Source organism: Equus quagga, chromosome 15 (assembly GCF_021613505.1).
Source record: "Equus quagga isolate Etosha38 chromosome 15, UCLA_HA_Equagga_1.0, whole genome shotgun sequence".
In the NCBI taxonomy this organism is placed as follows: Eukaryota; Metazoa; Chordata; class Mammalia; order Perissodactyla; family Equidae; genus Equus; species Equus quagga.
Window position 1 is genome coordinate 13,439,844 of NC_060281.1, and position 16,170 is coordinate 13,456,013.

General features: G+C 45.2%; 1 protein-coding gene across 2 annotated transcripts in view; it reads left to right on the forward strand.

Moving 5' to 3' along the window:
* GCM1 (glial cells missing transcription factor 1) overlaps positions 1–15,426 on the forward strand; it is a 36,448-nt gene extending 21,022 nt beyond the window's left edge. For both annotated transcript variants that reach the window (XM_046640624.1, XM_046640625.1), the window contains exons 3-6: positions 9,208–9,460; positions 10,815–10,927; positions 11,991–12,119; positions 13,853–15,426. In XM_046640624.1, the coding sequence (XP_046496580.1) occupies positions 9,208–9,460; positions 10,815–10,927; positions 11,991–12,119; positions 13,853–14,590 (1,233 nt within the window). In that variant the 3' untranslated portion in view covers positions 14,591–15,426. The remainder of the gene's footprint in view (positions 1–9,207; positions 9,461–10,814; positions 10,928–11,990; positions 12,120–13,852) is intronic.
* Positions 15,427–16,170: the final 744 nt, after the last annotated feature.

The window sequence follows — 16,170 nt, forward strand, 5'->3', positions numbered from 1 at the left end:
GGGAGAGGGAATGGAGATTCCACAGGCTTGATTTATAATCTTTCCAGATTTCATGCTACTGAAGACTTCCAGATCATTCCAAATTTCACTCTAATGAAGATTTTCTTCCTGCTTTTTTTTTCCTCCCCAAATCCCCCCAGTACATAGTTGTATATTTTAGTTGTGGGTCCTCTAGTTGTGGCATGTGGGATGCCGCCTCAACATGGCCTAATGAGTGGTGCCGTGTCTGCGCCCAGGATCTGAACCCTGGGCCGCCGAAGCGGAGCGTGTGAACTTAACCACTCGGCCACAGGGCCGGCTCCTGAAGGTTTTCTTTTGTTTCTCTTTACGTTTCTCCTTAACTTCCCCCCTACATTCTCTCTTGGTGGGTCTCGAGAGAGCTGGAGGGCATAAAGTGTGCCCTACTTTCCATTCATTTAAGGATGGTTGAATAAACCACAGCTAAATCGTGCAAATATCTACGCTAGCGGTTTATGTTTGTAGTTGCCCTTAATTGGTATTATGATTATTATAGCTGTTTTAGGGGAAACTTTAAGGTAAATTTTAATCATTCCTGGGTCAGGGACCCACATTTTCGCCTATTCCTAATTTCATGATTGTAGCACCCAAATGGAAGCTGGGCAGCCTCAAAATCAAGAGTTTAGGTAAGCAGGTACAGAGAAGAGGTTGCAATGTCACATCCCAGCACAGGGGTTTCATGGGAGTCTGAGAACCCCTGAAATGGCGGGCGAAACTGTGTACTAACATGCATTTTTTCTGGGACGGAAGATCTGTATCAATCATCAGATCCGTAGGTAAAGAAAGGAAGAACCACTTCCCTGGAGGGAAACTCGGGGCTCATAAAAGTTCATGTTCCAACATGAGTTTCCAGGAATAAAAGCATTCTCAGCTACCCAAGATGCTCAACTGAGATATGAGTGACAAAAATACACATTCAGGTTTGGAAATATATCATCTGTAGCTCATAGGAAAGGTTCGATTGCTCGTGGAAATTGCTAAGTGCCCTTCAATTTGTTAATTATGCCAGGGAAATTATTAACAGTGCAAAAGTCCCTTAACATTTTCTGAGCAGAGACAACGCCATCCTCAGCTGGGTTCATACCAGCTCTGAAATCTTATCAAGAGCCAGTTGAGGTGAAAAATAAAAGGCCTTGGAAAGATTTCCAAGCATAATGGCCTTTATACTTTGTGAGCATATCTGGAGGTTGAGTGTGTACCAGGAGAAGCACGGGGCTTGGAGACAACACCCTGGCTTTGAATTCCAGTTCTGCCTCTTTTTATTATAGAGACTCAGGGAGTTGATTCCCTTTTTCTTTTTTTTATTTGTGAGGAAGATTGGCCCTGAGCTAACATCTGTTGCCAATCTTCCTCTATTGTATGTGGGACGCTGCCACTTGATGAGCTGCTTGACGAGCGGTGCTAGGTCTCTGCCCAGGATCCGAACCTGTGAACGCTTGGCCACCAAAGTGGAGTGCACAAACTTAACCACTACACCACAAGGCCAGCCCTGACAATTCCCTGTTCGGAGTCTCTCTTTCCTCTTCTGAGGATGAGGTGGTTGCACTAAATGCTCTCTCAGGTACCCTTTTAATTCTAATAGTCTAGGATTTTGTGACCTGAGATTTGGAAGGTGGCCTGCATTCTAGAACTGTCAGCCTGGTGCCCACCACGATGCCTGGCACATAGTAAACAATGAACAACAAATATGAAATTCATTAATGAGTGGCTCCATTGCTCATAGTCTGTGAGACTCGAAACAAACCAATTTATTTTATTTTATTATTTTTAAACTTTTCCTTCTTTTCCCCAAATCCCCCCAGTACATAGCTGTATATTCTAGTTGTCGGTCCTTCTAGTTGTAGCATGTGGGATGCCACCTCAGCATGGCTTGGTGAACAGTGCTCCGTCCACGCCCAGGATCCAAACCAGTGAAACCCTGGGCTGCCAAAGCAGAGCGTGCAAACCCAACCACTCTGCCACGGGGCTGGCCCCCAAACCAATTTTTTTAAAGTCTTAGTTATCTCCTCTGTGAAATGAAAATAGTAATTTCTTATATAACCCACCTAAATCTTTAAGCTGTTTGGAACAGTGTTTCTCAAACCATGTTCTGTAGAGTATAAGTTACAAAGAATTTTAATGGGTGTTGTAAAGAAAGAAAAAGAGAAATACTATGTTCGACACAGTTAAGCAGATTTCCTTAGTGTAGACTCAGAGACTTCTCATCATCCGTGCATTGGTGGCTCTCCAAGAGGAGGCCATGGTAGGCGATACTGTCCTAGCTTGGTTTTGACCATGGAGCCTTCTTTTCAGGGAGCCCTTCAGACAATTAATGTTTCCCAGACCACCTGTTTGGGCATAAAAAGGCGGTTTACAGGATCAAATGCAATGGCTTGTTATTATTATAATTCCCCTAATTTTATCCTCTGTTCCATTCATACAAAGACTTTATAGTTTATTTTTCATAATTTTATATTCTTGCCAGAATTATCACTTCTGCAACACGTGGGCAAATCCTTCAACTTGTAGACAAATTGCTTTCCTGTTAATCCACTCACATGCTTCAAGTTTCAGAATGGTCACCCGAATGCTAATTGCATCTTCTGGTCCTGGAAACGCCGTATCCCTTTGACATCTCGGATACGTCCAGATTTATGGGTTAATTTTGGCCAGAGTGAATGATGATGTCCTCGTTAGGTCATCAAGCATTTTTGAGTGACTGGAATGTGCCAGACGCTGGAGCAGGCTCAGGGATGCAGGGGCCATTAAGCTGTTGACCTTCCATGGAAGGGCTCATGATCTTCTGGGCTAGTGGGACAAGATCAGTGCCTAAACAGAGAATCAAAGCCATATAGAAAAAAGCTAGAGGTGCTTGAAAGAGGGACTATGTAATTCAGCGTGACTCAGGCCTGGGGAGCAAAGCAGAGCATGTGGCGGTGCGCTTTCTCTGGAGACGAACATCGTAAAAGGTGAGAGGATTAGGGCAGGTGAAGAAAGCAGACAAGACAATGGGGGCAGAGCAGGGTATCCAAGTCTGAAGGCGAGTCAAAGTCTACATTTGAGGGAGCTTGTGCACAGGCCTTTGGCAAGGAGATAAGGGAGGCTACTGGCTGGAAAGGTGGTTTGGACGCAGGCCGTCCTGAGAGGATTTGGTTAATTCATAGGCAGTGTGAAGCCACGGGGCTTACGCGGCTGGAAAGTGTGATCAGATCCAGGGTGCAGAGAGTCTAGTTGCCCTGGCTGAATCATTCCTCCCGTATATTTGTTTCATGTCCGTTTCCTCCTTTCACCTGCATATATGTCATTATAAATCTTTGTTTCACTTGTTTCTGGACACTCCTAACTTGTGGTTATTTTGATAGCTTATCTCCTTAATCCAGCCCCCAGGGAGCCTAGCCCAGAACTGCGGGCACTTAGCTCACTCAAAATTGTCCTTGATAAAGCTCTCTATTCCAGGCCAACGTAATTACACCCATTTTGCTTTCCCTTCCTATTCCCCTTAAATTACATTTGCATTTTAAAAGCTCAAATATAACTGCTTTAGAGACTGCTCGGTCCAAGCAGCAAATGTCTGGTGTTGATTTAGACTCAGCTTCATTAAAAATCTTCCTGGGGCCGGCCCGTTGGTGCAGCAGTTAAGTTCGCACGTTCCGCTTCTCAGCAGCCCGGGGTTCGCCGCTTCGGATCCCGGGTGCGGACATGGCACCGCTTGGCACGCCATGCTGTGGTAGGCGTTCCACGTACAAAGTAGAGGAAGATGGGCACGCATGTTAGCTCAGGGCCAGGCTTCCTCAGCAAAAAGAGGAGGACTGGCAGTAGTTAGCTCAGGGCTAATCTTCCTCACAAAAAACAAAATTTCCTTACATGGTCCTGAAAAGAGTCATATTCTTATTAATACTGATTGTAATACTTGAGAGCTTGAATTCCCTAAGAAATTTCTTTGTTTTGCTTCTGATGGAAAATTAGGAAGAAAATCAGTTCCTTTCTCCCCTGTTAGTACCCACTTCAGATAAGAGCACCCACTCTGTTCCTAACACCAGCGAATTTCTCAAAGCAGAAATACAGGGTGTTCCATAGCGCCACAGTACACAAACACCCTGAATCATTTTGTTCCTAAGAATGAGCAGTTTTCAGATAAAACTCATGGCCCAAGCCACCCTAAGTCTTTCACAAAATTCCAAGGTTTAAGTATATTTTTTGTAGACAACACATAAAAACATACATCGGCTAAACATAAATACAGGCCAACCCAAAACCCAGTGAGTCAAGCACAAAGAGGCCACATCTTCACTTAGTTGATTCCCGGACCATGGTTTAGGCAGCAAAATTTCCTTTGCCTTAAACTTACGAGCAAAAGTGAATCTTTGACCTCTTGGTGTGAATTCCTGTGGCTAAATGTAGTCAGAAGGAGCCGGTTGTAGTACGCAGATGTGTCTTGTTGCTAGGGAGCTAACAGGTAAACCAGACTCTGGATTTCTTGTCAATTATTATCTGACTGCCTGGTCAGGTCATGTTGTTGTTGGTCTGACCAGGACACTCATGACTTTGTCCTCTTCGGCCAGCATTCTCCTTGATCGCAAGGTCTTTTGAATTTCCTGAGACAGCTCCACCCAAATGGGCCCCCATGGTCGTTGACTCCACCACTATTGGGGCCAGAATTCTTCTGCCACCCTGTGCTTCTGGTGTGACGGTGATAGGAGCATTACCGCATCTCTGGTAGCAGAGATTCTCCTCTGGGTGCCTGCCAGGAGGTCCCTTACTTGGTAGAATGGGAAAGGGAAGGGAGAAGATAAAAGACAAGTAGGTAATCTTAGTGTAGTCTGAGCAAATGAACTTTTTGTCCTGAATCTTGACCCTTTAACAAAGGGAGGAAATTGCAGGATTAGCATAAGGAGTAATTCTTGCGTTAACTCAACTGTATTTGTTGAATTGAATTTCTCCCTTTGATACCACTTGGAGTTTGGTTTCCAGTTGGCTCAGTAGATGTTCCTGAGAAGTTACACGTACATTGAAACACCGGTTGAATTTTTTTCTGTGTTCCATAAAAAACATCTAATTTTTCCCTCTATCTGACTTGCTTAAAGCCGTATCTGTTTGCTATCCCTGTTTTATTTGGAAACATTTATTTATAAGGAATTAATAAGCTATACTTGTCCTTAGAGAAAACCCGGCAGATAATTGCTCTATATGAAAGCGGACTATATTCCAAGTGAAAACCACTTTTAATATAATAACATGATAACGTAGATATTTTTGATACCTTATTTCAGAATATTGATTTTAATTTATTAGTTTTATATAATAGTATAATAATGAATATAAAGCTTCAACTAGTTAAGTAAATTAAAATGAGGGGAGAATGAAGAATGCTCTATGATTGCATAGCGTTTCAAAGATTTTGAGTGAGCTAGAAGATTGTCTCAGTAAAAAAATTACAGAAGTCATAGAAATATTAATTAAACCCCCAATGAAGTTACTCATGAGGTTATAAAATATAAATTAGTTAGATTTACATGTTGGAAACCTTGAGAATATTCCCTTTAAATTATAAACTTCTTAACCAAGAGGAAAAACAAAGAGTTACTCATGAAAAGTTAGAAATTAAAGTAAACAAAAGACCTGAAAAGAAGAAAATGTTTTGTGAGGATTTGCAAAACAAGATTAAGAAATGATTATTCTTTCTTTTTAACTTTTACCTCTCTGGTGCCTTACATTTACACGGCTTTCAGAGGTCGCTATCATTCTTTTGACATCTGGGTCGCTTTGTATTATTGGAATCTGTGTTTTCTCTTAATTTCAATGTCAGAAGATGTCAAAGATCCCAGTAAGAGTCCAGATCAAAAGACTGGGCATGAATAAACAGCCAAAGTAATAGTTTGGTGTCAACACATTTACTCCTAGGAATTTTCTCGAGTCCATATGTTGTCAAAATCGTTACTTCATTATTAATAGAATTGGAAAATTAGGTTGCCAGTGATGGGCTGTTGAAAAAAAAAGCTAAAAAGATGGTGGAATGGAGAACATTGTGAGCCCTCTCACAAACCTCGACATTATTAAAATAATTGGAAACACACTGTGTTCTCCAGTTACAATGGAATCAAACTAGAAATTAATAGCAAAAGGCAACAAGAAAATCTGTAAATATATGGAAACTAAATAATGTATTCCTCGATAATCCATGGGTCAAAGAGGAAGCCTTTGGAAGGGAGATCAAAATATATATTAAACTGAGAGAAAGTGAAAAAACAAAGATGGTGGAGATCCTATCTTCTGCGGTAGCCAGAGAGCCTCCGCTTTTACTGGAAACTCTGATGTGCTCTCACAAATAACTCTCCTCTTCCTGGTTTGGGGGCTTTGCGGCTCTGACCAGCCTGAACAGACTGCTCACCTTTAAGATTGGAAAATCTCAGCTTTTCTCCAAGTCCATCCTGCCCTTGTCTATGCTACCCTACAACCATGCTTCGCATTTGAATAATTCAAGTCCACCAGTATACTGTTATAGTCCGAATTGTTAGGAAAGGTGCACATTTTAACACTTTAACCTGCATTTTTATTATTTCCGAAGATAAAATAGTAGGCTTTCTATGGCATTTTTGTGACAGAAAACAAGAGAGCACCATCTGGAGCTGGAGGTCGGAGGAAGAGAAGAGGAGCTGGGTGGAGAGAGCAGAGATGGGGCTGCGGAGCTGTTTCTGTCAGCCTGGGACACCGAGTCTTCTCCAGCTCAGAATTACCAGGGAATTAAGGGAGAGAGGGAAAGACCTGGAAAAAGCCGACGGTCCGTTCAGCATCTTGGCCTGGCCTTGGCTCTCTGCTGGTGACTCTGCTGTAGCTCCCTGATGGACCAGAGGGGACTTCTCCAGCCCCCACACTCCTTCATCCCTTATCTTCTCGAGCAACTTCCCCTTCCTGCACCACAGCAGTTCAGTGCAGTGCATGAAGGGCTAGCCGTTGTCATTGCTCAGAGAAAGAGGTCCTGGGACAAGAGTTGCACCAATTAAGCTTTTGTTTTGTAGGTGCTTGGGCTCCTGCCCTGGATTTGGCTTGGCAAGGTTTAAGGCATGACGTAACCTGTCTATGGGTCTTCTCGCGCTCCTGAATGCCGGTGGCTTTTACAACCTCGTTGTCTGAGTGTGTGTGGCCCCAGATCTAGTAGAGTAACAACTAACACTGATACGGAACTTGCTATGTGCCAGGTGCTGTTTTAAGTGCCTTGTGTATGTTAACTGGTTCAATCTGTGAGGTAAGTACTCCTGTTACCTCTGTCTTACAGAGTAGAAAGTGGAGGCACTGAGGCGGCAAGCTTTCTGTAAGACCAAGATAGTAAATATTTTAGGCTTTGTGGGCCATAACAGTCTCTGCTGCAACGACTTTCTTCTGCTGTAGTGTAAAAGTAGCCACGGACAATGCTTAAATGAATGAACATGGCTGCGTTCCAATAAAACTTTGTTTATGAAAACAGGCTGTGGGGGGCTGGCTGGGTGGTGTAGTGGTTGAGTTCATGCATTCTGCTTCAGCAGCCTGGGGTTCGCTGGTTTGGATCCTGGATGTGGACCTAGCTAGCACTGCTTGTCAAGCCATGGTGGTGTCCTACATAAAATAGAGGAAGATTGGCAACAGATGTTAGCACAGGGCCAGTCTTCCTCAAATAACAAAACAAAACAGAATAAAACAAAAAACCCCCCCAAAACAGGCAGTGGGCTGGATTTGGCCCATGGGCCTTAATTTGCAGACCCCAGCCCTTAGCCATTAACTAGTACCACCTCTCATGTATGTGAAACCTCTCATTTATATTTCCTCAGACCCACCTCAGTTCCCATGACATTCCATTCAAATGACAGCTAGCATTACATAAAAGTTCAGTTTACAACACATCTGCTCTTTACAGTACTTTTTGGAAGCATGTTTTATCAATGTCTCCACTTTATGGAAGAGCATAATGAGGCTTCAGAGACAGTCTTATGTTACAAAGTTCTTTGGCACCTCTAAACTTGAAATCTAACCGAATAAATACCAACTTCCCTGTGCTGCCCTTCCATCCTGATGCTGATGTTTGCTTTTTTTCCTTCTAAAACGTCTTATCTTTCCTGTCTCATGTTCTATGCTGGGTTTTCCTGTTGGAGGAGCAAACGAGAGGCAGCCTGATCTCCCCTTCCGGACCTTCTAGAATCTTCTTTTCTGACCTTCCAGAATCTTCTTGAAAAATGTTTTTAGACCATGCCAGATCTCTGGAAGCTGTTGGGATGGGCACAGCCTGAGTTTGTCTTCTGAGACTGCTTAATGATTCTCACTCTAAGAAGTAGGTGGGATCTGTTACATGGAACATTTGTGCACCAAAGCAGGGCCTAAGAAATGGGAGCGACAACATCAGGAACTAAGAGCTTATTCCATGCTGGGTGCTGTGCTAAGTATTTTTTATATATTATCCTATTTAATTCTCAGAACCGCTCTGGAGGTAGGCAAGTCTCGTTATCCTTATTGTAAAGATGAGGAAACAAAAGCACAGAAAGCCAAAGAACTTAGGCCGTAAGGATTGAGTGTCTGTGTCCCTGACCTTTTAAAGGAGAGCTTAATTAGATGTTCATAGTGTCAGTCCTGGGCAAGAATATAGAAGTTTCCAGTAAAAGTAAACTCTCCTTACTCTTCTGCCTTGTTGGAGGCACACGAATATGGGAGTAGAGAAAAAAGAAGAATTGCAGGGGAGGAAATAGCTCTCAGTACCCTCCTGCACTGCAGCTCTCTAGTCCTCCCACTGCTTATCTGGTGACTTGACATAAACCCTTAGCATTCCCAATAAGGTAACTACCATGTGGTATGAGACATTATCTCACTACCCCACCGCAATGTTTTCCACAGTAATTGTGTAAGAGCACAATAATATTACTTCACCGTCAAAAATTCTGAGTGAGAAATGGTCAGAACAATTGTTATCAAGGGCTAGAGAAATATCAACCGGGTAGAGCTCAGAGGAGCTCACTTGCAGCTCATTTTGGTCCAGGGAGCAAACGTTCGGTAGGCACGGCAGTTACGTCGCTGCTGCTGTCCTGTGCGCCCAGATCCCACCGACAGAATTAAATCCAGGATGGTCTTTGCCCACCTGTCACTCAGCTCTGGAGGGCCAAAACAACCTTCACGTCTATTGACTTCACCATGATGGGCAGTTGTGTTTTCCAGCTTAAAATATAATGGTATTCTCTGTGTTTCTATCAGAATGTGAAAAAGACCGACTGGTTCCAGGAATGGCCAGATTCCTACGAGAAGCACATCTACAGCTCAGAGGACAGGAACGCGCAGCGGCACCTGAGCAGCTGGGCCATGCGCAACACGAACAACCACAACTCACGCATCCTCAAGAAGTCCTGCCTGGGCGTGGTGGTGTGCAGCCGCAACTGCTCTGTGGAAGAGGGGCGCAAGATCTACCTGAGACCTGCCATCTGTGACAAAGCCCGGCAGAAGCAGCAGAGTGAGTGGGGCTCCCTGGTATTGGAGAGGAAGCTGGCATCCATACAGATGCTCCTACCCCAATGGGCCACTACATTCCAGTACATCCCGAGGGCTCAGCCTTCACATTGCAGTGCTCCTGTGTAGGAACAAGGTTGTTCTTAGGTAGAACATATTAAGGAGAGCCAACCAGCCCCCTTGTCCCCCATGGGGGACTGCCCAGACGTCCCCCATGGGTATCTGCCCCACAGATCTGCCATGTCCAGAGCACCCACCATTAAAACTGCTCCCTTGGGGGCCGGCCTGGTGGCTCAGCAGTTAAGTGCGCACGTTCCGCTTCAGTGGCCCAGGTTCGCCGGTTCAGATCCCGGGTGCGGACATGGCACCGCTTGGCAAGCCATGCTGTGGTAGGTGTCCCACATATAAAGTAGAGGAAGATGGGCACGGATGTTAGCTCAGGGCCAGCCTTCCTCAGCAAAAAGAGGAGGATTGGCAGCAGTTAGCTCAGGGCTAATCTTTCTCAAAAAAAAAAAAAAAAACCCAGAACTGCTCCCTTGGATTAAGGCACCTGACTCAAGGCGTCTGTTCAAAGGAAACTGTGTCACTTAGGGGACTAGCATAAATTCATCACTGCACCCCCATAAAGTTTAGGAGAAAGTCATTTATCAGATTGCCACCCCCCGTCTTGGGGGATGGGTCCCTGAAGGATCTCAGTGAGTGCTTTGATGGGGGGTGGGAGCAGTGGACTCGGTTTGAGATTATGTTCCATTCCATGCCGTAATCACATGCTGAAATATTTGCTCATTTTGGTTTTTTATCAGATTCATCAGATTGTGAAATAGATGCGTTCAGCATTCCCTGCGCCTTGCCTATTTCAGGCCTCAAGTTACTTCATGTCCTTTCCTTGTAATTTGTCTTCAAGACCTGCTCTCGGGGCGGGATCTGCTATCGGATACCTACACTTTGTGAAAATTTAGAAGCTGTGTTCTCTCTCCCATGCGGCTTTGTCCCTTGACCCTTAGTTCTAATCGTGAAATGAAATAATTTTTTCCTCTTCTCTGCAAAGATTTTCGAATATCAGTAAAGAAGGAGGATGAAGTTTCAGCTCTGGAGAGCTCTCTCTGACCTGGGGACTCTCCCACTCTGTGGCATCTGCTGGCTCTCCCCACGGGTGACATGCGTCTGGGACATTTGGGTGGCCAGCCTCCTGGGGTCAGGAGTAGTGCCCAGTGGATGGAAGCCCAGAAAATTCTGCCCATGTGTATTCGCTGCCATTCTGATCCTGGCGGCGAGGCTGAAGCCGTCAGCACTGCGCAGGCTCAGGCGTCAGCTGCATGGCTCAGCGGCCGCGGTCCCCTTCCTCTGCTCTTTTGCAGGGAAACGCTGTCCCAACTGCGAAGCTCCTCTGAAGCTGATTCCTTGCCGAGGCCACGGGGGCTTCCCGGTCACCAACTTCTGGAGGCACGACGGACGCTTCATCTTTTTCCAGGTTGGCTTGGAGTTCGAGTTATGAGATAGGGTTTCTCTTTAATTCGAGAAGGATTTGCAGGGTGTGAGGAGGAGTTTCATGCAGGAGGTGCACAGGTGAATGAAAACCTGCACCACCCCTGAGGCCCAGTTGGGGGAGCAACCATCTGTACCCCACCCCTCGACAGGCATCAGGTGCTGGACCCTTGGAGGGCAGGGCAGCAGCTGCCTCCACCTCGGCCTCTGTACGGGAGGCGGTGCTCAGTAATCTGATCCACTGGGGCTGGTTCAGGGCTGCGGCAGGTGGCAGACTTCCACAACTTCCCAGGCTGAACACCACTCACTTCCACCCAGCTCTGTAGACCCGCACCCCTTACTTGACTCCCCTGAGCCCCAGTTTTCTGTAAAATGTGGACAGGAGGAAGTTCTCATGGGGGCGGAGGTGTGTACAGTGATGGAGAGCAGCATCTGGCAGCAGGCTGCCTGGGTTTGGGTCAGCGGAGCGCTGGTTGACCTGCCCTCTGAAAAAGAAATGCGCTGATTGATAGGGTTTGCCCATTTCTGTGATGTAACCCGTTCCCACCAGGGCTGATTTCAAGCTCCCAGCCATTTTTAACAACCAGCTCACGAATTTCCTGAAGGTCTACAATTGGCTCTCGGCTCAGCTGGCTCCGGCACACTTGGAATCCTAGCTCCCGGCTTACTAGGGGAGGTTACCTAGGTGGTGGGATCTCTCCATGCCTCAGTTTCCTATTCTGTAAACTGGGGGTGATAATAATGGGCTGGACCTCCCGAGATTGTGTGAAGATGGCGTGAGGCGGTGTGTAATAAGCGTTCCTTGTTATCGCTACGAAGGTGACTTTGCCAGGTGGGGGAGAGGAGCCGCGGGGAGAAGCAGCCTCAAGGGCACAGGCAGGTGGGCCAGAAGGTGCATAGTGGGCTTTGGAGGAATTGCAAAGGCTGGTCCCATCTGGTTCTGGTAGTTGGTGGCAGCAACACCCAGTCAGATGGCAGAGCACAGGGTGAAACTGGACACACAGTGACGTACAATCTAGTCATTTATTTCTCTCCTTGTCTCCTTTAAGTCAAAGGGAGAGCATGATCATCCGAGACCAGAAACCAAATTGGAAGCGGAGGCAAGAAGAGCGATGAAGAAGGCGCAGTCAGCATCTTCCTCCGGCTCCCTGCAGCTCAAGGGGGGCCCCGAGACAAAGGTAACCCTCCCCTGTGTGTTGAAAACATGCGGCAATTTGCCACCCCTACGACGGGAGCAGTAGATTTCCCAGGTCCCTTACCTATGGATGAGAGCTAAAAATCTTACAGGCTCATCTACCAGCAAGCATCCACCAAAGAAATGGAATGTGAGGTTTTCCTCTTAATTTCTACCATCTTGGTGGCATACTGTCAACCGTAAATTCCATGGAATTCTAAAATCATCTTCCCGACAATAATTAAAAAGAGGCTTGAGGGGCCAGCCAGCTGGTGCAACGGTTAAGTTCGCATGTTCCGCTTCTTGGCAGCCCGGGGTTCGCTGATTGGGATCCAAGGTGTGGACATGGCACCGCTTGGCAAGCCATGCTGTGGTAGGCGTCCCACATATAAAGTAGAGGAAGGTGGGCACACATGTTTGCTCAGGGCCAGGCTTCCTCAGCAAAAAGAGGACTGGCAGTAGTTAGCTCAGGGTTAATCTTCCTCAAAAAAAAAAAAAAAAAAAGAGGCTTGAATTAGTCCTTAATCTATATTTGGCACTCTGTATTTTGATTCTGTTAGAATCAAAATTAACTGAAATGGTCTCCACAAAATATTAGCCTCGTGCTTTCCCCCCCACCCCGAATTTCTATTCTTCACTAAACAGTTTATTTCCTCAGCATATTCTACCCAGATGAAATAACCAGGAGGTTTCTGAAATGATGGTCATCGGGGGGGCGGGGCTGGAGGCCCCTCCCTGCAGCCACACTGTGGTGTGAAGGCTGCGGCTCTATGATGACTATAGATTTGTGGGTTTCTCTGCTTAATAGTGATAGCACCTTCTGCACTTTCCTACAGTTTCATGCTCCACGTTTCTTTTCGGAGAACAGAGATGGAGCTGGTCTCCCTGGAGGCTCTAAATGTAGCTTACATAGGAAAAAAAATGTAATTTGAGTCTGTGGTAGGGAAGTGTGCGCCCCGAGCCCAAATGGCTGGTCCCTCATCTCTTCTCCCAGCCACGGGACAAGTGGAGGGCGTTTCCTCCCTTACTCTCTCTGGTCGAGTCTCTCCTCCTCTATCCTCTTATTGGTCTATAGTCTGCATAAACAACTTAATTCTTAGCCAGATTCTTTTCCTGTGACTCACTGGAGGACAATATACTTCCTTCATTTATAAAAATAAATTGACCACTTCATATTCTAGAGGTCCTATTTATGATCCAACGAAATTCCCGTGAATTCAGAGAAAAGTCTCTTGAGAGAAAAAAGAACAACCCTAATGTCGCAGACTCCAAATAGCACTAAAAGATAGATAAGGAGGGAAATGATAATGTGTGCATGTGTGTGTGTGGGAGACAGAGAGAGAGAGATCCCCTGACAGTTGTACTGAGCATAAAATAAACCTTCGAAGCCATAGTTTGAGTTTTCTTAAAGAAGCCCGTAGAAGTTCTCACCAAGGCCGTTGGGACATCGGATTTGCGTTTGAGGGTGGAATGTTGTAAACACACTCACGTCTCCTCAGGATAAAGGGAGAGCCTGCCTTCCCTGGGTTGGAGGCTTACAGTGGAAATGGCAGCAGGCTTAGCCTCTTTCAGGTCTTGAGTGGTTGTGGAAAACTGTGCTGTGTGTTTGTGCTTCAAGAATGTGAGGAATGAGGATCCGCCAGAGTGCTGGCTTGTCCAGAGTAACTCGGGGGTACCAGTGGTAGTAGTGTTGATTTGCTTGACTTATTAACGTGAGCTTTTCGCTTTTCTTTCAAGTCTCTTCCAGGGGAAATGCAGACTTGGGGAAATTTACCTTTAACCTGGTCTTTCCAAGAAGGCGTCCAATTGTCGGGCGGTTACAGTGGACATTTAATAGGTAACATGCCCCAGCAGAAGTCACTGAATGATTGCTTATCCCTCTCCAAGGGTTATGGTCTGGGGGGAGCCGCTAATATGGCAGACCCCACTTCCACCTTGGGCCCCACCAAGCTCTATGAGAAGTGCAAGTTGCCCAGTGGTCGGCTTTGCAGCAGTGGGGAGCTGCTTCAGCCGGTCTCCGGAGTCTTCCCTGACTACAGTGATCTGCAGCCATGGAATAAAAATGCTGCTTTGGGGAGAAATCCTCTTAATGACAACTATTGTCCCAATTACACTTTTCCTCTGACCAACTGGCCTTACGACTTCTCCCCTTCCCAGAACTCTGCAGAACCCTTTTTCCAACAGATTCCAGTGGAACCACCTGCAGCCAAACCTAGCTGTCACCCATTATGGCCAAATCCAGGGGGTGATCTTTACGAAGAGAAGGTGCATGCAGATTTTAACAGCTACTACCCTTCCACCACAGGCCATCCCCCTCAGGAAGACCCCTTTCTCCTCACCTACACCCCTCATCCTCACCACCAATATTCGCTGCCAGGCAAGAGTAGCAAATGGGATTTTGAGGAAGAAATGAGGTACATGGGTTTGGATCACTGCAACACGGAAATGCTTCTAAACTTCTGTCCTTTAAGATGATCCCAATCTGAACCCTTGTGCACTGTGAGGTCCAGGAAGACAATTTGCTGCAGCCACTGTGGAAAACAATATGGAGGTTGCTCAAAAAATTAAAAGCAAAACTACCATATGATCCTGCAGTCCCACTTCTGGGTATATATTTGAAGGAAATGAAATCACTATCCCGAAGAGGTAGCTGCACCCCCATGTTCCTTGCAGCATTATTTACAATAGGCAAGACATGGAAACATCTAAGTATCCATCACTGGATGAATGGATAAAGAAAATGTGGGGTGTATATATATATATATATATATGTATATGTATATATATACATATATACACACAATGGAATACTACACAGCCATCAAAAAGGAAATGCTGTCTTTTGCGACCATATGGATGGACCTTGAGGGCATTAGGCTAAGTGAAATACATCAGACAGAGAGAGAGAGGCAAATACTGTATAATCTCACTTATGTGTAGAATATTTAAAAACTCCCAAATTCATAGAAACGAAGATCAGATTTATTGTTGCCAAAGGCAGACGGTAAAGAGTGGAAGAATTGGGTGAAGGTGGTCAAAAGGTACAAACTTCCAGTTTTAAGATAACTAAGTTCTAGAGGTAGAATATAGAGCCTGATGACTATAGTTCACAATATCATATTGTATATTTGAAACTTGCTAAAAGAGTAGATCTTAAAAATTCTCATCACAAGGGAAAAAAAATCTGTAACTTTGTGAGGTGATTGATATTAACTAAGCTTATTGTAAAAATTTTGCAGTATATACATGTATTGGATCATTATATTGTACACTTTAAATGTATACAATGTTATAAGTCAATTACATCTCAATAAAATTATATCTCACTAAAACTGGGGGAGAAAGATGACTGAAATCTTTTACAATCATTCAAAAAAGCTGTTTTGGTAAATGACTGGAAGAATTTCCTTAGGAAACAGTTTTCAGAACATAACCACAGATAAATCAGAATCAGTCACAAGCAGAAGGCAAGACGTCTTTCTTCACACCAGTATCTTCACCTCCCACCCCCCAACTCTAGTCCTCCCATCCTTAGCGAGGAATGGAAATTGGTCCAATGAGAGGGGGAGGGGTCCTCTGCTTTTTTTTTTCCCTCATTGTTTGGGGCTCTCAGCAGGTCAGCTGCATCATCTGTTGGGTTTTCATTGTCCTTGATGCATATTGAACAGAGCAGGGGTGTGAAAAGCCCACCTAACCAGGAACACATCTATACCTCCTCGGAAACTGAGGATGAAGGAAAGGAGAGATGGTAGAAGAGCTGTGGAGGTGCAGAAAGACAGATTCTATCACCGAAGTATGCAATACTTCGTCTAGTACTAAACACGCAGGATAGTGTACAAAATAGGTGTTCTCTAGTTGACTTCTAAGACTTGTGGAGACTAAGAATATGACCTAACCTCATTTCGTAAATAAAATGGCCGCATGAAGAGAAATTCCAGTGGTGCCAAACGATCTCCTCTCTTCTTTCCTCCTTCTCCTCACTGTCTTCCCCTTCCCTGAGGGCTTAGATTTCATCCCATTTCCTTTATTCTTTATAGTGCCTAACTCAGAGCCAG